The sequence below is a fragment of the Hyla sarda genome, chromosome 4 (genome assembly GCF_029499605.1).
Source record: "Hyla sarda isolate aHylSar1 chromosome 4, aHylSar1.hap1, whole genome shotgun sequence".
NCBI classification, from domain to species: Eukaryota; Metazoa; Chordata; class Amphibia; order Anura; family Hylidae; genus Hyla; species Hyla sarda.
In genome coordinates, this window is record NC_079192.1 from 92,768,314 (window position 1) to 92,790,974 (window position 22,661).

Genomic DNA, 22,661 nt, shown 5'->3' on the forward strand with positions numbered 1-22,661 from the left:
ATCAGATTTAATAGGTGAAGGTCATGTTATCTAATAGTGGCTTGGCTTAAATGTATTTTATGCAATACATAACATAGTAATTTAGTTTATAAGGCGGCAAAAATATATTCCTCCATCCAGTTCAGCCTAAAATCCAGTGTTGATCCATAGGAGGGCAACCACCCCATACTTTTTCATAAGCTAGAAGCCGATTTTCCTCACCTTGAAAAAAAAAATAAAAATTCTGGTCTCTAAATTTGGCAGTCAGAATAAATCCCTGGATCAATGTTCAATCTCCAGAAACTAATAACTATAACTCAGGAAATGCATCCGGCACCCTCTTTTCATGAGTTCGCCATAAAAACTTTCTCTGGCAGACAGTTCTCACTGCTCTTACAGTCAATAATACGCTCGTGAATAACAAAACGTATTATTTCTAGGGGTAGAGAATACGGGTTGCCTGTAATAATGTCAGTATATTTATAATATGAACTATTGCCATATGCTTGTATTGTAAGAAGTACTATGGCTCTATGCCAACTTTCTGTGAGTCTGAGGAAAATTGCACTATTATAACTCACACATGACCTTAGTGTTTCCCTACAAAGGAAAAAGTTGCAGGGGTCTTGTTATATCTGTTATATCTATATCAGAATTCTTTAGATTGTTTCTACTATAAGGAAGCACTGCATTAGTGTGCGAGGTAATGCTGCAATTTTACAGTGAGTAATAATATGGAGATCTAGCCTTATAGAACTGAATTATTCTCCTTGCTACTGCCTTATAATGTCCTTCTTCATAAACCGCAAGCCTTAAAATATAAGTAACCATGTGTATGGGATGTGTCAGATGAGTAACCTGATTGCCACTGAGATCCTCCGGTGCGAAGAACCAGCCATGCGGGGATGTACCATTGAGAAGTGGGTGGCAGTGGCTGATATTTGTCGGTGTCTACACAATTATAATGCTGTCCTGGAGATTACATCATCACTGAATCGTAGCGCTATATTCCGGCTCAAGAGGACATGGATCAAAGTGTCTAAACAGGTACTACAATAAAATTCTGACAAGCTTGGCTCCACTATGGTGTCATATAATCAAAAAAGCATTAGACGTTTAGCACTGAACCTCAGTAGAGGGTTCAAGAGGACTGGATACAAAATGCAGTACTGAAATACAAAAATACTGAAAATTATTCAGTAGATCCCCTCTGCTCTGTCTGCAGAGGGGATCTGTCTGCCATTGGAGCAGGCGCCGGGAGCTCATGACGTCATAGCCCCCGCCCCCTCATGATGTCACATAGACTTGCATTGAGGGGGTGGGGCATGACATCGTGAGGGGGCGGGGCTATGATGTCACAAGCTGCCAGCTCCAGCATTCGAAACAGTTTGTTCCAAAAGCTGAGCAGGCAGCAGAGTACCCCTTTAATATTCACTGTATAGGTTTTCTTGGTGGGTCATGAGAGCAATAAGCGGGAGGGGGGGGGGAGCATGTTCTTTGTGTGCAGATGTCAACAGAGCACTTTTTCCAAGGAATTTGGATAAAGGGCTAGTTTGATGAACTGAATCTTAGCCCCAGGTAAAAGAGCCTTAGTATGTTGACAACCACCCCAACTTTCCTCTCACATGTGAGTACCCCATAAGCCAGTGCTGTATCATTAGTTAGTTATTTCTCATAAAACCAGAATGCATGGAAGAATGCAAAGAAGTATAAACTACTGGGCCTGACTGAAGTTACTGAAATTTTATTTCATCTTGACTAATTCATTGTGACTCAGTAGGTGTGCCAATTGGGCACTGTAACATTTTTAGCTTGTGGGCCATTTCCTGGTTTCATCCAAACACACACCTCAGCCAGGGATTAGCTGAGTGGGTATTTTCTATGTGTTAAGACCAGGAAGGGCCATGATCAGTGATATCCTGGTGAGCATCAGGATGGCAGAAGTCAGGGATCGGTGAGGGAAGCAATGCTTTATATATTTTTTTTATTACTCAATCAGCCCCATTTTCCCATTTTATAAAAAATGTTATTCTGACAGACACCACTTTACTAGTGTATTTAAAGGGGTTCTCCGGTGCTTACACATCTTATCCCCTATCCAAAGGATAGGGGATAAGATGCCTGATCGCAGGAGCTTGCTTTGAGGGACGGAGCGTGACGTCACACGGGGGCGGAGGCGTGACGTCACATGCCTCCGGACCTGTGGTCGACCGTAATCAGACCTGGAGCGAACACGCACCGGGACTGATTACAATCGGGGTGCCGCGTGCATGATCACGGAGTCCCCAGCTGCGGGACTCCCGCGATCAGGCATCTTATCCCCTATCCTTTGGATAGGGGATAAGATGTGTAAGCACCGGAGCACCCCTTTAATCTTGGTATTTATATATTTTTTTCCGCTAAATAGACCAAGGCCTTAATTGACCGACTTCAGAAGTTGGTGTCTTCAGAAGGGCGATTCAAGAATCTGAGAGAGGCCTTGAAGAAGTAAGTTGTTCTTTAATTCTACATAATTGTTGTCTGCTCTCAGTGTGACAAACAGCAGTATTTAGTATTTATATAGTAACTAGCAAAGGGTGGGTGCTTTATAAAAGTGTAAGAGGAGTTTACTTTTTTAGAAGGTTTGTTTTTTCTCGATCCTTCAATTATTATTTGTATAATTATTAGATTAATGTTCTTTTTGCTTTTTGTATCAATTAGTACATTTTCAAGATCTCTGTGTGCTTTCATTCAGTAGAAGTCTTTATTGTTTATAAAGACCTGTTGTATCCCGGCTTTATTACTGCATTTCATAAATATATGAATCTAACTGTAAGAGCGGCCAATCTATGCATTGTCTACTGTAACTGGTACAGGTGCGGGCTTTACAATAATTGCATATTTTACCCCCTGCTGTCTAACTGCATGAAGAGTCACATTTGGCTTTCTCTTCTGTCACCAGCTGTGACCCTCCATGTGTGCCATACCTGGGGATGTACCTGACTGATTTGGCATTTATAGAGGAAGGTACCCCCAATTACACAGAGGACGGCCTGGTCAATTTCTCAAAGATGAGGATGGTGAGTTATAAGCAAACAGAGCGAATAATGTTTTATGAATGAATATTTTTTTTTTTTTCTGCTATGGCACCTTGTAGTCATATATAGCATACTATTACATGTGTTTTTCTCTTATTAGTTTGGTTTATTAATGTGATTTGGTGACTTAATATTTCACTATAGATTTCACATATCATTCGGGAGATAAGGCAGTTTCAGCAGACGTCCTACAAGATAGACCATCAGCCTAAGGTAAGTATGTCTGTCACTGCAATGCTGGAGGACTTTCACCCAATGGGGTTTATTGCATAGAAAATTGACATCAAACATCATAGGCTGCGTTAACACTATTTTCCTTTACTGTAGAATAGATACATGTTTATATCAGCCATTCTTACATTACTTATATGCCCCCCTCCCTTTATATAGGAAGGTTCAGGACCCTAATCTATAAGGCTCCTTTCACACTGCCGTCGGGACCCATCACTAACGGGTCCGTCAGACTCAATTTTTTTTTTGGGCCGAAAACAGACCCATTACCTGACAGGTGCCGTCGGGTCCCAATGGACCCCATTCACTATGATGGGGTCCCGACGGACCCGCTATTTGTTAGCGGCGAGTAGCAGGAGAAAAATTAGTGCGAGCACACATTTTTCTCCCGCTATTCACGATCCTTAACCCCTTCAGGACCAAGCCCATTTTGGCCTTAAGGACCAGAGCGTTTTTTGCACATCTGACCACTGTCACTTTAAACATTAATAACTCTGGAATGCTTTTAGTTATCATTCTGATTCTGAGATTGTTTTTTCGTGACATATTCTACTCTAACATGGTGGTAAATTTTTGTGGTAACTTGCATCCTTTCCTTGTGAAAAATCCTAAAATTTGATGAAAAATGTGAAAATTTTGCATTTTTCTAACTTTGAAGCTCTCTGCTTGTAAGGAAAATGTATATTACAAATAAAAAAAATTTTTATTCACATATACAATATGTCTACTTTATGTCGGCATCATAAAAGTGACGAGTTTTTACTTTTGGAAGACACCAGAGGGCTTCAAAGTTCAGCAGCAATTTTCCAATTTTTCACAAAATTTTCAAACTGACTATTTTTCAGGGACCAGTTCAGGTTTGAAGTGGATTTGAAGGGTCTTCTTATTAGAAATACCCCACAAAAGACCCCATTATAAAAACTGCACCCCCCAAAGTATTCAAAATGACATTCCATCATCATTTTAACCCTTTAGGTGTTTCACAGGAATAGAAGCAAAGTGAAGGAGAAAATTCACAATCTTCATTTTTTACACTCGCATGTTCTTGTAGACCCAATTTTTAAATTTTTACAAGGGGTAAAAGGAGAAAATGTATACTTATATTTGTAGCCCAATTTCTCTCGAGTAAGCACATACCTCATATGTCTATGTAAAGTGTTCGGCGGGCGCAGTAGAGGGCTCAGAAGGGAAAGAGCGATAAGGGGATTTTGGAGAGTACGTTTTTCTGAAATGGTTTTTGGGGGCATGTTGCATTTAGGAAGCCCTTATGGTGCCAGAACAGCAAAAAACCCTCACATGGCATACCATTTTGGAAACTAGACCCCTTGAGGAATGTAACAAGGAATAAAGTGAGCCTTAATACCCCACAGGTGTTTCACGACTTTTGCATATGTAAAAAAAAAAAAAAATTTTTCACTAAAATGTGTGTTTCCCCCCAAATTTCACATTCTTCCAAGGGTCAATAGCAGGAAATACCCCCCAATATTTGTAACCCCTTCTCTTCTGAGTATGGAGGTACCCCATAAGTTGACCTGAAGTGCACTATGGGTGAACTACAATGCTCAGAAGAGAAGGAGTCATATTTGGCTTTTTGAGAGCAAATTTTGCTCGGGGGGCATGTCGCATTTAGGAAGCCCCTATGGTGCCAGAACAGCAAAAAATACCCACATGCCATACCATTTTGGAAACTAGACCCCTTGAGGAATGTAATAAGGAATAAAGTGAGCCTTATTACCCCACAGGTGTTTCATGACTTTTGCATATGTAAAAAAAATAAATAAAATTTCCACTAAAATGTGTTTCCCCCCTAATTTCACCTTTTTGCAAGGGTTAATAGCAGAAAATACCCCCCAAAATTTGTAACCCCATCTCTTCTGAGTATGGAGGTACCCCATAAGTTGACCTGAAGTGCACTATGGGCGAACTACAATGCTCAGAAGAGAAGGAGTCATATTTGGCTTTTTGAGAGCAAATTTTGCTCGGGGGGCATGTCGCATTTAGGAAGCCCCTATGGTGCCAGAACAGCAAAAATACCCACATGGCATACCATTATGGAAACTAGACCCCTTGAGGAATGTAATAAGGAATAAAGTGAGCCTTATTACCCCACAGGTGTTTCATGACTTTTGCATATGTAAAAAAAATAAATAAAATTTCCACTAAAATGTGTGTTTCCCCCCTAATTTCACCTTTTTGCAAGGGTTAATAGCAGAAAATACCCCCCAAAATTTGTAACCCCATCTCTTCTGAGTATGGAGGTACCCCATAAGTTGACCTGAAGTTCACTATGGGCGAACTACAATGCTCAGAAGAGAAGGAGTCATATCTGGCTTTTTGAGAGCAAATTTTGCTCGGGGGGCATGTCGCATTTAGGAAGCCCCTAAGGTGCCAGAACAGCAAAAAAAAAAACACACATGGCATACCATTTTGGAAACTAGACCCCTTGAGGAACGTAACAAGGGGTACAGTGAGCATTTGCCCCCCACTGGTGTCTGACAGATCTTTGGAACAGTGGGCTGTACAAGTTTTCATTTTCATGGACCACTGTTCCAAAGATCCGTCAGACACCTGTGGGGGGTAAATTCTCACTGCACCCCTCATTACATTCCGTGAGGGGTGTCGTTTCCGAAATGGGGTCACATGTGGGGTTTTGTTTTTTTTGCGTTTGTCAAAACCGCTGTAACAATCAGCCACCCCTGTGCAAATCACCTCAAATGTACATGGTGCGCTCTCCCTTCTGGGCCTTGTTGTGCGCCCCCAGAGCACTTTGCGCTCACATATGGGGTATCTCTGTAGTCGGGAGAAATTGCATTACAAATTTTGGGGGGCTTTTTTCCCTTTTACCTCTTGTGAAAATGTAAAGTATAGGGCAACATCAGCATGTTAGTGTAAAAAATAAAAATATTTTACACTAACATGCTGGTGTAGACCCCAACATTTCCTTTTCATGAAGGGTTAAAGAAGAAAAAGCCCCCCAAACCTTGTAACGCAATTTCTCCCGAGTACAGCGATACCCCATATGTCGCCCTAAACTGTTGCCCTAAAATACGACAGGGCTCCAAAGTGAGAGCGCCATGTGCATTTGAGGCCTAAATTAGGGATTTGCATAGGGGTGGACATAGGGGTATTCTACGCCAGTGATTCCCAAACAGGGTGCCTCCAGCTGTTGCAAAACTCCCAGCATGCCTGGACAGTCAACGGCTGTCCGACAATACTGGGAGTTGTTGTTTTTCAACAGCTGGAGGCTCTGCTTTGGAAACAGTGGTGTACCGGACGTTCTTATTGGGGGAGGGGGGCTGTGTAAGGGTATGTGTATATGTAGTGTTTTTAACTTTTTATTTTATTTTGTGTTAGTGTAGTGTAGTGTTTTTAGGGTACAGTCACATGGGCGGGGGATTACAGCGAGTTTCCCAGCGCAAAATTTGCTGCATCTCAAGATGCGAGAAACCCACTGTAAAAGCCTCGCCCATGTGAATGTACCCTGTACATTCACGGGGGTGGCGTGGCGGGGGGGGGGGGGGAGGGGGGGGGCTTGCATCAGCTGTTGCAAAACCACAACTCCCAGCATGCATGGTCTGTTAGTGCATGCTGGGAGTCATAGTTTTGCAACAGCTGGAGGCACACAGGTTAGGGAACACTGAGTTAGAAACAGACAATGTTTCCCAACCAGTGTGTCTCCAGTTGTTGCAAAACTACAACTCCCAGCATGCCCAGACAGCTGAAGGGCATGCTGGGAGTTGTAGTTCGGCAACATCTGAAGGGCCAGATGTTGCTGAACTAAAACTCCCAGCATGCCTGGACAGTCAGTGCATACTGGGAGTTGTAGTTTTGCAACAGCTGGAAGAGCACAGATTGGAGACCATTATACAATGGTCTCCAAACTGGGGCCCTCCAGATGTTGCAAAACTACAACTCCCAGCATGCATGGTCTTTTAGTGCATGCTGGGAGTTATAGTTTTGCAACAGCTGGAGGCACACAGGTTAGGAAACACTGAGTTAGAAACAATGTTTCCCAACCAGTGTGTCTCCAGCTGTTGCAAAACTACAACTCCCAGCATGCCCAGACAGCTGAAGGGCATGCTGAGAGTTGTAGTTCGGCAACATCTGAAGGGCCAGATGTTGCTGAACTAAAACTCCCAGCATGCCTGGACAGTCAGTGCATGCTGGGAGTTGTAGTTTTGCAACAGCTGGAAGAGCACAGATTGGAGACCATTATACAATGGTCTCCAAACTGAGGCCCTCCAGATGTTGCAAAACTACAACTCCCAGCATGCCCAGACAGCCAAAGGCTGTCTAGGCATGCTGGGAGTTGTAGTTTTCAGACTCCTAGAAGCAGCAGTGAAGATCTTCACTGCTGCCTCTGAGGACCACATACTTACCCGTCGCTGCTCGTCCACGTGGCCGGTCCCGCGCTGCTCCTCGGTCCCGCCGCTGAATCAGGTAAGTCCGCCGGTCCCCACGTGTTCCCCCCGAATGCCGCAGGTCCCCGCGAGCCCCTGCAGCCTTCGTCCCCCGTTCTGCCCGACTTCCAGGGGCGGGCAGTGCGGGGGATCTGAACTTTCACCCCAGATCACTGTGATTGGTCCACAGGGACCAATCACAGTGATCGCTGACCAGGACCATCAATTGATGGTCCTGGGGGTGAAGCAGAAGTTGTCCCCTGCTGGAAACAGCGGGACTTCTGCCAGTTAACCCGTGCGATGCTGCGCATCGCCGGGTTAACTGAATGTCATTTATAAATGCCGGGATGCGCGAACGCACTGCACAACCCGGCGTTTATATATGACATTCTGCGGGAAGGGGTTAAATAATGGGCTTCACACTGGCGGAGACAAACAGCAGTGTAAGAAAGTAGCCTTAGCTACAAAGAAAGTCTCTCGCTCTAGAGCTTAGGTTATAAACTCATACAGTGCATGTACTTCTTGTTTTGAGTTGGTGTTCTCTTATGTGATATTAAAGGGGTATTCCTGGATTTATTGACTTTTTTCACTATCCTGACGGTTATGCATAGTTATGTTACTTATCCATTTACTTGTTGTATGGCTCTTCCACGGATTGCCCACTATTCTCTGTATGGTCCCTCAGGAACAGCATTCCGTTGTGGTCTGGATTACTGTCGTCTTGAGCCTTTCCCGAGATCCTGTTCAGCTCGAGACGACAGCTGATCACAGGGGGCTCCCTGACAAGCCAGCCCCTTGATTACGTTTATGCTCCATGTCCAACGTGATCTCAGCAGTCTGCAGAATGTGGGGTGCAATGAACGTTGGGACATCCAGATGGAGTTTCATCAGGGGGCAGGCTTGTCAGGGAGGACAAAATGAGTCCTAGCCCCCTGTGATCGCAGAAAAGGCTAGAGATGACAGTAATCCATACCAAAACGGAATGCTGAACCTGGGGGACCATATAAAGAACAAAAAGTGAACGATACAACAAGTAAATGGATAACTGACATAACTATGCATAATGGACAAGATACCCCTTTAATGTACTAATCAGTGTATGGTCAGAGCCTTCCTAAGCCAAGTACCTCCTACTCAAAGAAATTAAATCAAAGTACCCCTGAGGCTATAATCACAATCACACACATGCACAGCATGAGGACAGCGCAAGTATGCCCTAGAATAGTGCTTCCCAACCAGCGTTCCTCCGACTCATGCAAAACTACTACTCCCAACATGTCCGGACAACCAAAGCCTGTATGGGCATGATGGGAGTTGTAGTTTTGAAACAGCTGGAGGCACCCTGGTTGTGAAAAACTGCCCTAGAGACATTACGTGTATATTGATTATGTACTTTATTAAGGAATATTCTACAGGAGGTGAATGTTTTGTTTATTTTGTAACTATAGGAAATGAACCCGGAATTCTGGTCACCGCCGGATCGGGATGCCTGCTGAAATCATTCAACAGGCACCCCATGCAAACCCTTGGGGTTTCAGATCGGCGATTTGCGGTGATTCCAGGTCAATCGTGTCCCCAGTGACCCGGGAAAAAAAGGGTGATAGGTGCCGTCCGAGACGGCACCTAACACTGTTTAGCGGCAGGAGTGAGGTGGGACTGGTGCCACCTCACCACGATCATCCTGATTCATCGGCTGTTACCGACAGACGAATCAGGACTCCTGCTGTGGGGGTGTCCCTAACGGCACCCCCTCCGCCCCTATTCCGGAGGGAGAGAGCAGGTGCTGGGAGTCCTCCCCTGATGCGGGGACAGGATCGGTGCCCCCGGAGCAGAGACGGCAGTGGCAGGAGGATCTGCAAAGCAGCAGCACAAAAGGGCATGCTGGGAGTTGTTGTTATGCAACAGCAGAAGGCACAACTACAACTCCCAGCATGCCCTTTGGTAGTTTGTGCATGCTGGGGGTTGTAGTTATGCAACAGCTGGAGGAACATTATTTCATTTTTTGCATGCACGGGCAGCCAAAGGGCATGCTGGGAGTGTTAGTAGTATGCCTCAAACTGCTGCATAACTACAAGTCCCAGCATGCCCTTCAGCTGTCTCTGAATGCTGAGAGTTGTAGCTTTTGCAACAGCTGAAGGCACACTGGTTGCAAAACACTGAGTTTGTAACCTAACTCAGTGTTTTGCAACCAGTGTGCCTCCAGCTGTTGCAAACTACAACTCCCAGCATGCACTGATAGACCGTACATGCTCAGAGTTGTAGTTTTCCAAAACAGAGCCTCCAGCTGTTGCAAAACAACAACTCCCAGTATTGCCGGACAGCCATTGACTGACCAGGCATGCTGGGAGTTTTGCAACAGCTGGAGACACCCTGTTTGGGAAACACTGCCGTAGGGTAATTTTGGTATTGGGGACAAGTGTAATTCTTGCATCCAGGTCCATCCCTATGCAAATCCCTAATTTAGGCCTGCAGCTCAAACTCCCAGCAGGAAACTTGCTGTGAACCCTAAAAGCACTACACTACACAAAATAAAGGGTAAAACACTACATATACGCCTACACAGTTACCTCCCCCCCCCCCCAATAAAAAAAAAAAATGTCTCGTACGGCACTGTTTCCAAAACAGAGCCTCCAGCTGTTGCAAAACAACAACTCCCAGTATTGCCGGATAGCCATTGACTGACCAGGCATGCTGGGAGTTTTGCAACAGCTGTAGACACCCTGTTTGACAAACACTGCCGTAGGGTAATTTTGGTATCGGAGACAAGTGTAATTCTTGCATCCAGGTCCGTCCCTATGAAAATCCCTAATTTAGGCCTCAAATGCGCATGACGCTCTCTCACTTCGGAGCCTTGTTGTATTTCAAGGCAACAGTTTAGGGCCACATATTGGGTATTTCCGTACTCGGGAGAAATTGCCTAACAAATTTTGGGGGCTTTTTCTCATTTTACCCCTTATGAAAAGGTAAAGTTGTTATTGTAAAAAAATTTATAATTTTATAATGGGGTCCATTATGAGGTATTTCTAATATGAAGATCCCTCAAATCCACTTCAAAACTGAACTGGTCCCTGAAAAATTCTGATTTAGAAATGTTTGTGAAACATTGGAAAATTGCTGTTTAACTTTGAAACCCTCTGATGTCTTCCAAAAGTAAAAATTGGATATGTGAATCAATATATAATTTATTTGGGATAACCAAAAAGTAAAAAAAAATTTAAATTTTCTAATTTTTCAATACATGACGTAAGTGATGCAAGTTTCGACAAAAATTTACCACTAACACAAAGTAGAATATGTCATGAAAAAACAATCTTGGAATCAGAATGAAAAGTAAAAGCATCCCAGAGTTATTAATGCTTAAAGTGACAGTGGTCAGATGTGCAAAAAATGCTCTGGTCCTTAAGGTGAAATGGGCTTGGTCCTTAAGGGGTCAATCTGCCAAAACGGTGTTTGATGTTCAATAAAAGCATCTTGTAGCTTTTCAACAACTTTTTTTAGAAGTGGTTCTGGGGTCTATTCAACTTTTTTTTTTTTTTTTTTTTTTGCAAAAGTATGGAGGGGTAATAAGTGTGTAGGAGAAAAGAATAAATGAAAGCCCATAGTGCAGTTTTTATAGCTATAGCAAAGATTTTACTAATATCAAGTGTTGTCCAATAATTTTATGGTATTTTGTAGGTTACACAGTTCCTTTTGGATACCACAGGAGTTCTGGATGAAGAGGGTCTTTACGAAGCTTCTCTCCGCCTGGAGCCCAAACTTCCCACTTGAACTTTTGCTGCCTTGCACCTGCCTGTATCATATTGTACAGACCCCCCACGCCTCTCGCCAGATCCCTTTATGCAGGGGTCACCATGCAGGGGCAGAGATGTCTGTGTCTCCATCCATCCCAAACACCCAGCTGCTCCTAATGGAGGCCCCACAATGCCCTTACACCTAATGTCCCCCAAAGACACCCCTAGAAAGAGTGACCAGGGAGGAGACTGAGAACCTCTCACAAGGAGCACTGGCCTGTGCTAGCAATGACTGAAGAGTTGCTGCTGCCTCCTACTGACTGTAAATTTAAGAATAAAGCAACATGTCGATGTGCAGCATCTCACTACCAAACCAGCAGTCACCCCACCTCCACCACCCTGCTTGAATGGAGGGGTTCATGGCTCTGTGTGTCTTTCAGAGGGAGGCTTCAATAGAGAACTATACAGCAGAAGAGGTTCATGTATAATACTCTATCATGGAGAAAGGAAAGGTGATACTATCCTACAGGAGGAGACGAGGGCACATTCATAATAGCAAAGTGAGTGCAGCTTTGCAGTAAAGAACCAGCTCCATGAAATGACCGGTCTCTCATGCCTTAGCACGGCACATGTCCAGCAAATTGCTACAGTTTTGCAAATTCTGGACTCTACTCCAGCTTTGTCTTGTTGACTTTGAGCAGTAGTATGTGTCCATGGCTGCAACAAAGAAAATTATTGCACAAATTATCTAGATAAGAAGTACCCCGGCCTGCAGCTTAAGAGCTGATATGTTGGGCTGGTCCTATGGCTGCTATAATGGCTGAGAATTCCAGTACTTTACTATCAGAGTGTCATAGCAAGGTAGGGAGCTACAGCAGAAGGCTTATGGCAGTGAATGCTCATGGAATTAGCTCAGCAGTGTAAAGGTCTGATGCTGGTTTAGGAAGAATGTTCACAGAATGGTCACTTGAATCTTCCGGGGAGGTCCAGCAGTGTTGAGAAAAAAATAATTTGCAGCTACATTTTGTTTTCTTTATTTTTTGTACTATAAAGTGTTTCCTGATTACCTCTCGCTAATAAATCTTTTATCTCAGGGTTACCACCAACTGAGTTTGGTTATTAAGATTTGTAAAACTGCATAAAAATCTGTAGCCAGAAAATGAACCTGCATTTGTTACACGGGCCACAGCCTGTCTTCTTGTGCAGTGGCTCCAGCATATACAGGGTATTTTCCCATGGCGGAAAATTAGCAGAATGTCCGCTCGGGAAAACACGGGCAGACATTCCCAAATTTTCATATCCTGCTGGCGCTAAGGACATATGGAGATGCGCAGTCTCCATAGATGGAAATGCATTTTGAATGGATTTTGCAGAAAGAATGAACATGTTCATTCTTTTGGCAGACATCCGAATTTCCACGGCAGAAACATCTGCCACAGAAATTCCTCTGTGTGCATGGTGCAGCAAAATGACACTGAAAATAATGGGACTCTGCTGAAACAGAATTTCTCGGTCGCTCTTCATTGGGGGGACACAGAGACCATGGGTATATGCTCTTGCCACTAGGAGGCGCTGACACTAGGAAAAAAAGTCAGCTCCTCCCTGGCAGGATATACCCACCTGCTGGAAGGGAGATTATCAGTTTTAGCTAGTGTCAGTAGGAGGCAAGACACATGACCTGGTCTTTTTTTATTATTTTCTAATAAGGGCTGTTTAGTTAGGTTTTTTCCTCCCTTTTGTTTCTCATTTTCAGGTGGGGGTTCAAGAGCATGGCGCTACCTGTTCCCCCATATGCAACAAAGGGGCACAGACATATGTACTGTTAACCCCTTCTCGCCAACGGCCAGCGCCTGGAGGTTGTACCCTGGGTCCGGGTCCCCCACTACCTCTGCTCGCCCGTTATCTTAGTCTGGTATGATGCAGCGTGGCCACAAGCTGGTTGAAGCCATCTGGGTGAGTATATGAAGACCGTGGGTGAGTATATCATTCCGCCCGCCCGCTAGTGGACTCAGAGTTACGGCAGCCATTTCTGTCTCAGGGCAGCTGCCTACTTTCTACTGCCGCTGATTTTCTTTACTTCAGCTGGTCGGATCTCCTCCGGCGCTTGCTGGCCAGCGGGACCCATAATGGCCCGTGCTCTGGGCGGGAATCTGGAGACTAACTGAGGGAGGACTTTCTCCTTCCTCTGTCGGCGCTGTCTTGGGAGTGCCGGACAGGGAAAGCCCAGCGCCTTTCTGCGCCTCTCATGAACGGAGCTTAGCTCTTCCCCTCCGTCTTAGGGCGCTGCAGTAGTTGTTCACGCTACCAGGGATGTCAGAGGCTGTCTCCCTCCTCTGCTTCCCTGGTTCTGGGCCATTTCTCCTCCAGCTCAGCGGACGTCTGTCTAGCTGGGCACCGCTGTCACCCCCCCTGGCCTCGCAGCGGCAAGCGCTCCTACAGCACGCTGCATCACCGCTCCTGTTTAGTTCGTGGCTTTCTGCGCTCACAGTCACCGCTTGCTGTACACAGCTGCTGGCTTAATGCAGCTGTGCGACGACTTGCCGGGGCACGCGATTTGCTGCTTAGGCCCCTATGTGCCAATGGTGCTTGTCGCAGCTGTGAACCCTTCAGCTCCAGCAGTGACGAGCATCGCTTTCCTGGAGGGTGGGCCCTTTTCCCAGGGTGTCTCACAGGACACCCGCCCGCAGTTCCTCGCTTCTCCCGTCCTGATAGGCAAGGATCGGCACAATTTTGTGCCTCTCTCAGATGGAGTTTAGCCCCTCTCCTTCCCCTGTAGCGCATCCAGGCTTGGGCTCGGGGATTATTGCCAGGAATTCCCGGGGTGCCCTGCGCACCCGCACAAGGTTCATTTGGAAAAGAAAAAAAAAATGTCTTCCTCTGATCTCTTTGATTGGATAACGCCCTCTAGCAGCTATTAATGATATTGTGTTTTTTTGTGGCTTCCTCTGTGGCAGCTCATAGCTATTAGTTTTTTGCAGGTTTTTTACAGATTGATATATGCTGGGTCCTTTACTGGGATTGTATATGGGGTCTGCCTTTTTGTTCCAGATAGTGCTATCGGCACAATGTTTTTTGCCCTATGCCTCTGGCATACCTAATTCTGCAGAGTTCTTGCTCTGTGAGGGAGCATATGCGAACCGCGGTGGCGGGCCGTTAAGTGGTCCCTGGAGATTCCGCGGCTACATTCCGTGCCTCGTTTCCCCTTACCATGCCATGCCTGTTTCCTGTGCCCACTGCCTGTCCTAGTCCCTCCCTATCGGGGCACGGCTCTGGTCCGGTGCCCTTACAGGACTTATGTGCTCCTGGCAGACGCCTAGGGCCTTTTCAGGGTTCTTCCCCAGACGGTCATCCATCAGGGGAGGGTTCTTGGCGTGTATATACACTATGATTCCCTCCTCCACAGGTCACTGATCTCATATCTGCCACATCCGCATTTGACATTCCGGTACCCCTCGGCCAGTGCGGAATGTCCGACGGAGTGACCTGTTACATGCACTGGACCCATACCAGTAAGCCAGACAGTGGTCTGTGTGGTTCCTCCGCCGCCTGTCATTTCTCACAAGGCTGATGTCTCTGCGGCTGGAGTTCTGGTACCCCACTACCAGTGCGCCGGGCCCAAAGAAGTGCCTATTGACCCTATACAGGGCAACAGGGATACCATCCATGGCTCCTCAGCCTCCCCCGATCTCCCAGGGTGGCAGGGATTCCATCCATGACTCCTAGGCCTCCCTGTCCTCCCACCTGCAACCAAGGGGGCACAGTGATTGGCAATATGACTATTGTTCCTTTTTTCGCCAGCACCTGGAGGTTTACCCATTCAGCCAGACTGTTGTCTTCACAGTTTCCAACGTAGTCGGTCTCCCATCCCTGGGCTGCTGCGTGCATGGCTGGGGTTTCCAGTACCTCACTGTTGGTGAGAGAAATCTGGAAAAGGGTCCCCTGCAGGTACACAGGTCTGATGTCAGTCAGTCAGACTTTCTTCTGCTTGAGGGTCGCCCATTAGATCGCCCGCACTCCAGTACCCCACTTATCATGAGGTACCCATGTCTGTGTCCCTACATATGGTCTGGACACCCTGCTCATGTAGAGCCTTCCTCCCCTCCTTTTTGGTAGAGTGTACCTCAGGCCTTCCTGTGTAATTTTTTCAACAGGTCTGTGCAGGATGAGCACCTCTGTTCGGGCATGGGGCCTGTTGGGGAGACTGCCCATTCTGCAGCCCCCTCCCCCCATGCCTCCAGGTATCTTCCTGGTTTCCTGTACAGGGTGGCTCAGGCACTTGCTCTGTTGCCTTATTCATCAGCCAGGATGGCTCCGTGGCCGCACCATCTGCCACCCTTTTTTTGCAGGGTCCAAGGTTTCGCCCCGATGGGGTGTTTCCTCCCAACGCTGTAGGTTGCTACATGTGCTTCTCACTTGCATTCATAGTTATGTCTTTGTATCTCCCAGCTCCAGTGTCCAGGATTCAAATCCCTCTGGGGACACAATATGGCTCCTCTGTGCCTCAGGTGTTTTTGCAGGATCCCTGGGGGCTTCGTCCACCCAGTATTCTGATCTGTTACCGTAGGGCGGCATTTCCTTGCCCCAACAGTACATGGCGCTCTTGGGAAATTCCCTTCTACAGGGGGTACTGGAATCAGGAAGCTTGGCACAGTCAGTGCTTGAGTTCCGTTTCCACCTCCCCTTGTTTTCCCCTCCTCTAGGGGGACTATTTCACTGAGCACTTTCTTCTGCCAAGATGGAGCCATTTCACACTTCCTCCTACATGGTGGGGTACCTTGCTGGGCCTTTGTTTTTTTGCTGGGAGCGATCTGAAGTGCTTTTCACCGGCTCTGCTCGTGTGCTTACTGCTCACTATTGCAGCCTGGCTCTTCTCTTTTTTCTGGTTGTCTACTGCTGCTCATGCAGCGAGGGCATTTTCCTTGTAGGAGGGGTTTATGCAATTGTGTATAGATCAGCGACAGCCAGTCTGCCCTTGCTCTCTTCCTTCCTTGGCACAATATCCCGGAAGGGTGTGCTCATCCTTCCCTGTGTCAGTGGCGCTACACTGCTACTCTGATCTTTTGGAGATACCTTCTTGTGTCCAGAGCCTGGGAATCCCAGCTGGGTCCCCTTTTGCTTTTCCCTCCATTTCCGTCCTGATGAGACGTTGCTGGGAGTGCTCTGGTTCGCTCCAACCGCTGGGTCCAAGACCAATTAATCCTTGTTTTGGGCTCTCTCCTAGACTGCTGTGGTGTACCTTATTTTCTGGGTTGGTCCTCCTAGTCCTTCGTGATGATTGCAATCCCGGGCAAGTGTAGTTCCCCTGCCCAGGCTTCCCCACAATTCCATTGTGGGGCGGTTGTTCTGTACCGCTCTTCTTTTTGTCCAGACATAGCAGTATGTTTCCCGGAGCGTTTCGCGGTTGTTGGTTTTGCTCCCCCTACAGGTGGGGCACCATCCTGTGTCTCGAGAGTCTACAGTTCCATGTCGCCATTCCGGTTTTCCGGGTTACTCCTTACTTTCCTTTTCCTCCTTCGGGGTCCATTTACTCCGGGGTTGGACAGCAAGTCTGTCTACCGGGCCATATTTTTGCTGCAGCATGGCTGTGGTTTCTTTCCGCTGTTCAGCCTGTGTGTCGTCCTCTCCGAGTCTGCTGTTCTCCCCAGGTGCTCACGCTGTGCCCCTGGGACAGTGTTTTTTGGCACCTATAGCTCTTTGGTTCGGATCTTCTGCACTATGCCTCTCCGGAGACTGTTCACGTCTCTCTTTTCCAGAAGTTTCTGGTCTTCACCTTGACTGACACGCCTTCGGCTCTCCCTGGTGTTTTCTCGCCAGGTTCTCTGGTTTTCTCGTCAGGTCCTCTGTATGGGGTTCTCTTGTCGTTCCTATTTTGTTTCCAACCGGGCTCTGTATGGTTCTGTGCCTTCTTATCTCTCTCTGTGGCCAGTTGGTTTAGAGTCTCTTCTAAGGACGGTCCCTTCCTTGGTGTCCTTGGTGGACAGTGGGAACTACCGGATGCTCAGTTGCAGGCCCCGGTTGCCTTTTAGCCCAGGGTCTCGTCCGTGTGTCTTAAGGCCGGCTGAGGTTCAGTCTCCGGACTGACTCACTTCCTCTGGTGTTGTTCTTCACACCCCAGGGACTGCTTTAGTACATTCCATGGTCTCTGTGTCCCTCAATGAAGAGCGAGCGAGAAAAAGAGATTTATTTTTTGTACTTACCGTAAAATCTCTATCTAGTAGCCTTCACTGGGGGACACAGCATCCACCCATGTCTTCATTCTTGTTCTTGAGTGTTTCTCTGGAATTCCTTTCTAGGGTCCTTCGGACTTGTCTCTTGGTTGGCTTCTCCTACTGCTTTGTGACAAAACGGATTACCTTACTTCCAGTGGGCGGGTATATCCTGCCAGGGAGGAGCCAACTTTTTTTTCCTAGTGTCAGCACCTCCTAGTGGCAAGACCATATACCCATGGTCTCTGTGTCCCCCAATGAAGGCTGCTAGAAAGATATTTTATGGGGAGTACAAAAAAAATCTCCTTTTGTCCAGTGGATTCCTTTTGGAAATTCCACCAAGTAAACATGGCCTCTGGCTGCTTAGGAAATCCAAGGGTCAAATTATTCCGCAAAACATATTCATAAACCTCTTGTCTAAATAAAAAAATATATATATTTATGTACCAGAACTTGTGTTAAGATGTATAAAAGATAACTTGGCAAATATAAACACTATGCAGTATTGGTCCAGACTTCTCCATCATCTATGTTCAGATAAAGCTGTTTAAAGAGCATGAGGTCTACTGTCAAGTTGCTACAAATTCCATTCACCAATCATAGATTACATCTGTTGGAAAATCTGTCTGCCACAGAAAAGCTACCACAGAGATTACAGCTATTTTTTTTCCATAATCCCAGGGACATATTTATGGCTATATCTGCCCTAGGCACTCAGACTGGATACACCCCATTAGGATGATTCCACAAGTGTCAGTGCAGAGCCTAAGATGCATGTCTGAAAGGTTCTGTGGAGATTAGTTGTGGCTGGAAGAAATCATCATGGTGGTCTGGGCCAGATCGACAAGAAAAGGGAACGACTCTGATCCAAGAAGACATCACTGCATATCACAGCACTGTAATCTACATTGCTAACAGAGATATAAAGGCACAGCCATTTTTTGTCTTGTGTAGAAAATTATTTGACAGGGTTATCCCGAGGTGAAAAAAAAAAAAAAAACTGAGGTGCTTCAAGCTGAAAAAGGTTGGGAAACACTGCTCTAGAATCTAATAGACAAAATGTATCCATTCTGCAAAAAGGCCATTATAAACCTTGACCTGACTCTGGAAATTAATTTTTTTCTTCAGTCATATTTGTGCTTATGATATACACGCCATACTAGTTAACAAATAAGAGAAATCCGACTGGAGTGTTAACAAACAAAAAAATTAAACCGTGTGTAGATGTTGCTGTAACATACATGTTATGGTGCCCCCTGCTTTTTTTATTACCTCTTTAATATGTCTCCTTTAAAGGGCTTAATATTAAAAGCGCCATCACTTTAGCTAATGTGAAGGTTAGAAGAAGTTTAAGGCGATGTTCAGATGGCATATGAGTGTCTAGCTGGAAAATTTCCAAGGGACATTTCGCAGACAGCAGACACCAGTAGAACATGGTGACGCTAGGATCACTCGGAAATTCACCATCTCCATAAACAACAATGCATTTCTGTGTGGATTCCGCAAAAAGAATTGACATTCCAATGTTTTCTATGGAGGCTTAAATCTGGATCTCTGCGGCAGATGTTTCTGTAGCAAAAATTCAATCGCGTGCAACGTGCAGCAGAATCCCATTGAAAACAGTGTGACTGTGCTGCAACGGAATTTCCGAGCTGAATGTTTCCGATTGATTCTGCCTAGAAATTTCACTGTGTAAATGAGGCCTAACATTTTGGTATTTGTTTTGTTTAATACATTTGATACAGCATACAACATCACATCACACTAATTAAAAAAAAATTATAATAATTCTAAGTCTTGGTCTGTGCGAATTAGAAAAAACATTTTTCCTATTTGTTGTATGGACTTTGAAGCCACCCTTTATAAGCATGTCTCAATCCTGACCGACGGTAAGTTATGTCCAATTGTTATTGATACATTTGTCATACAACAAATAAGAGACTTAATAGGAGGAAACTGCCTCAAAAGGTGCAAATACAATACTAAATGTTGGGATTTTTAAATGATTCCATTTAAACTCGTAGGCTCAGATTTATCAAACTGTGTGAGAGAAAAAGTGGAGTGATTTTTCCACAACAACCAATCACAGCTCAGCTAATGAGCTTTGATTGGTTGCTGTGGGAAAATCACTCCACTTTTTCTCTCATCAGTTTGATAAATCTGGGCCATGATGTGCCTGATCTAACAGAGTAACTTATTCCATCATGGGACCGCTTTATCCAAAGCATAGGGGATAAGATGTCTGATTGCGGGTTGCTCTCCACTGTGGACCCCTGTGATCTCGGCTGCGGCACCCCAGACATCCGTTGCACAGAGCGAACTTTGCTCCATGATTACGACTGGTGATGCGGGGCAGAGGCTTGTGACATCACAGCCATGCCCCCTCAATGCAATTCTATGGAAGGAGGCGTGAACTCCCATAGACTTGCATCGAAGTAACGTGGCCGTCACGAGCAAAGTGCAGCAGTGATGTCCTGAGCCTCCGGCGCTGCACCCGACGCTCTAAACAAATGCTGGGTGCAGCAGGGAGGTCGCGGGGGTCCCCAGCGGCAGGACCCCCCTGATCAGATAAGATTTCTAGGGGCAGAGTACCCCTTTAATGCACATCTGAGTGTTTCCAAAGTGCAGTCCTCAAGTACCCCAAACAGGACATGATTTTAGAATATCCCATAGAAAGAACACTTGTGATGGCTGATGCACTGACCATAATTTTATCACCTATGAAAGTCTAAGGAAATCCTGAAAACATGACCTGTTGCGATGACTTGAGGAATGAACTTGGGAAACACTGATCTAGATGTAATGATCAAAGAAAAGTCAGAATTAGGTTAAAGGGGTTATCTACCATAAGGTGATTTTAGTAGTTACCTGTCAGACAGTAATGGACATGATTAGGAAGGATCTGCGCTTGTCTTGGGGCTAAATGGCTATGTTGTGAGATTACCATAACGCTGTGGCTATCTTTTTGTGAAATGGCTATTTCCTGTTGGAGTTTGCTCTCTCAAACTACACATCCCATAGTTCCTTGTTAGTATGTGTAAGGTCACTTTAAACCCTTCCACACATCAGCCGCCCCATCCATTGAAACACACATGAGTTGCAATCCATTCAAAAGACCATTGTTTTCTAACCAGGGTGCCTACAACTGTTGCAAAATTATCTCTCTTTCACACTCTACACCCATTGAAGCAGGACAGGCTCTTTTTGCACACTTGACTAGTGATGTCATGTCTCTGCCGCACTGCATCCTGGGAAAACCCAGCACCTGAGTAATTTTGTATGCTGTTAAAAATAAATATTGGGGCAAAAATCACAGGTACAGACACTATATTATGAACTACACTAACTTTACAGCACCTGTAGCATATGTTCATAATTTAATTTTTCACACCGCAAATCTAAGATGTTAGTTCCATCGCAGGAAACTGATTCCTAGGCTGTATTTACACGGCAGAATATCCGTGAAAAATTCTGCTTGGAAATTCCATCAAATTTGCTGCACATTAACTTCAATGGGGAATCCACTGTCCCATTCACACAGCAGAAGTTCCACAAGCGTAATCTGTGTTTTGAAAGCACAGAAATTCAACTGGAATTATGCTGAAATTACGCAAAACTGAAAAATCCGCAGTCGGCTTTTTTGTGCTGAATTGAGCAGAATAGCAGAAATTCCCCCATGTGAACATAGCCGTAGGGCTATATATTGGTGGTTGGACCACATGGACATGCACCATCTCTATAGACAGCAATGAAGCCCAGGTGGTATTCCACTAAAAGAAATAACGGGACCCCGGTTTTGCTCTGTTACAATGCATTTCGTACCCAGCTTGTCAGATGGTCGAAACACGCCCCCTCCATTTGTATGGGAGAGGCAGAGACACAGACGCTGTGTCTCTGCTTCTCCCATAGAGATGAATGGACGGGGGCTCATTTGGACCAGCTGACCTGCTATGTGTGAAACGTTACACACAGGAACCGGGGCCAACCCAGCAGTTGGACCCACCGTGATCAGACACTTGTCCCCAAGGGATAAGTTTATTGTCCCTGGACAACTTCTTTTACGCCATGGGGGAGATTAATCAAAACCCGTGTAGAGGAAGAGTGGTGCAGTTGTCCTTAGCAACAAATCAATTTTTAAAAATACCTCTAAAAAATTAAAGAAGCAATATGATTAGCTGCTTTGGTTAACTGCTCAATTTTTCCAGGTCTCCTTCTTCGTATGCTGCATGTGTGCTGACACTCCCTTTTAAGAGACTCATGGGGGCTGGTTTACTGTTTTCTTCTGTTCACTTTTTTCTATCTGCACATTATTTTTCAAATTCACAAAGGAAGCATCATTGCTGTAATCTATGTTTATTTCCATTTAAAGAAAAAATAGACAAACAGAAACATAGCTGCACATCCACAATTTGTATTTTGATCTACTTGCTTCGAAGCATAAATTCAAAAGCCAACAGGTTGTTAGTATACATTTTGATCAAAAAGTACAAGCACACTCGCCACGTCAAGGCCACCTATTTAGAGTGGGTCCCTAACCTAACACTGGTGTAGCGCCGGGCGGCGACCACTGCCTCCACAACACCATGCCCACAGGGGGAAGGACCCAGTGGCAAGGCAGCCCCACTGCTGCCCGACCAAGCCCCTGGCTCCGGGCCACTCCACCCCACTGACAAAGCATCACAGCAACAATGACCACACAGAGCACCACACCAGTGTGAACACCTACCATTTGCTCCCTACCAGAGGGCTGGGAGGACCCACTCTGAATAGGTGGCCTTGTCAGACATATTGGGCTAAGTCCAAGACTCCATTTTGCCTCCAACAAGTCATCTTTATATGAAGTGTAAACTGCTTCATTCAAAGATTAGCTTTAAAATACATTAAATGGAGTTACTTGAAATATGCTGACAAATTCTAGCATGTTCCCAATTCTACAATAACAAAAGGCAGATAATGAGAAAGTTCCAAAACAATTTTAAAGGTTACAGCCAATCTCATGGTAAATGAGACCCGGTGGCTGCTATCGTCTAACAAAGC

At 45.6% G+C, this 22,661-nt stretch overlaps 1 protein-coding gene and 1 long non-coding RNA gene across 4 annotated transcripts in view; one reads left to right on the forward strand and one right to left on the reverse strand.

The window, feature by feature from the left end:
* RASGRF1 (Ras protein specific guanine nucleotide releasing factor 1) overlaps positions 1–18,179 on the forward strand; it is an 86,939-nt gene extending 68,760 nt beyond the window's left edge. For all 3 annotated transcript variants that reach the window (XM_056571560.1, XM_056571561.1, XM_056571563.1), the window contains 5 exons: positions 829–1,026; positions 2,387–2,466; positions 2,921–3,038; positions 3,201–3,269; positions 11,363–18,179. In XM_056571560.1, the coding sequence (XP_056427535.1) occupies positions 829–1,026; positions 2,387–2,466; positions 2,921–3,038; positions 3,201–3,269; positions 11,363–11,455 (558 nt within the window). In that variant the 3' untranslated portion in view covers positions 11,456–18,179. The remainder of the gene's footprint in view (positions 1–828; positions 1,027–2,386; positions 2,467–2,920; positions 3,039–3,200; positions 3,270–11,362) is intronic.
* Positions 1–22,661, reverse strand: part of LOC130368240 (uncharacterized) — a 63,241-nt gene that overhangs the window by 4,435 nt on the left and 36,145 nt on the right. The window lies entirely within an intron of this gene.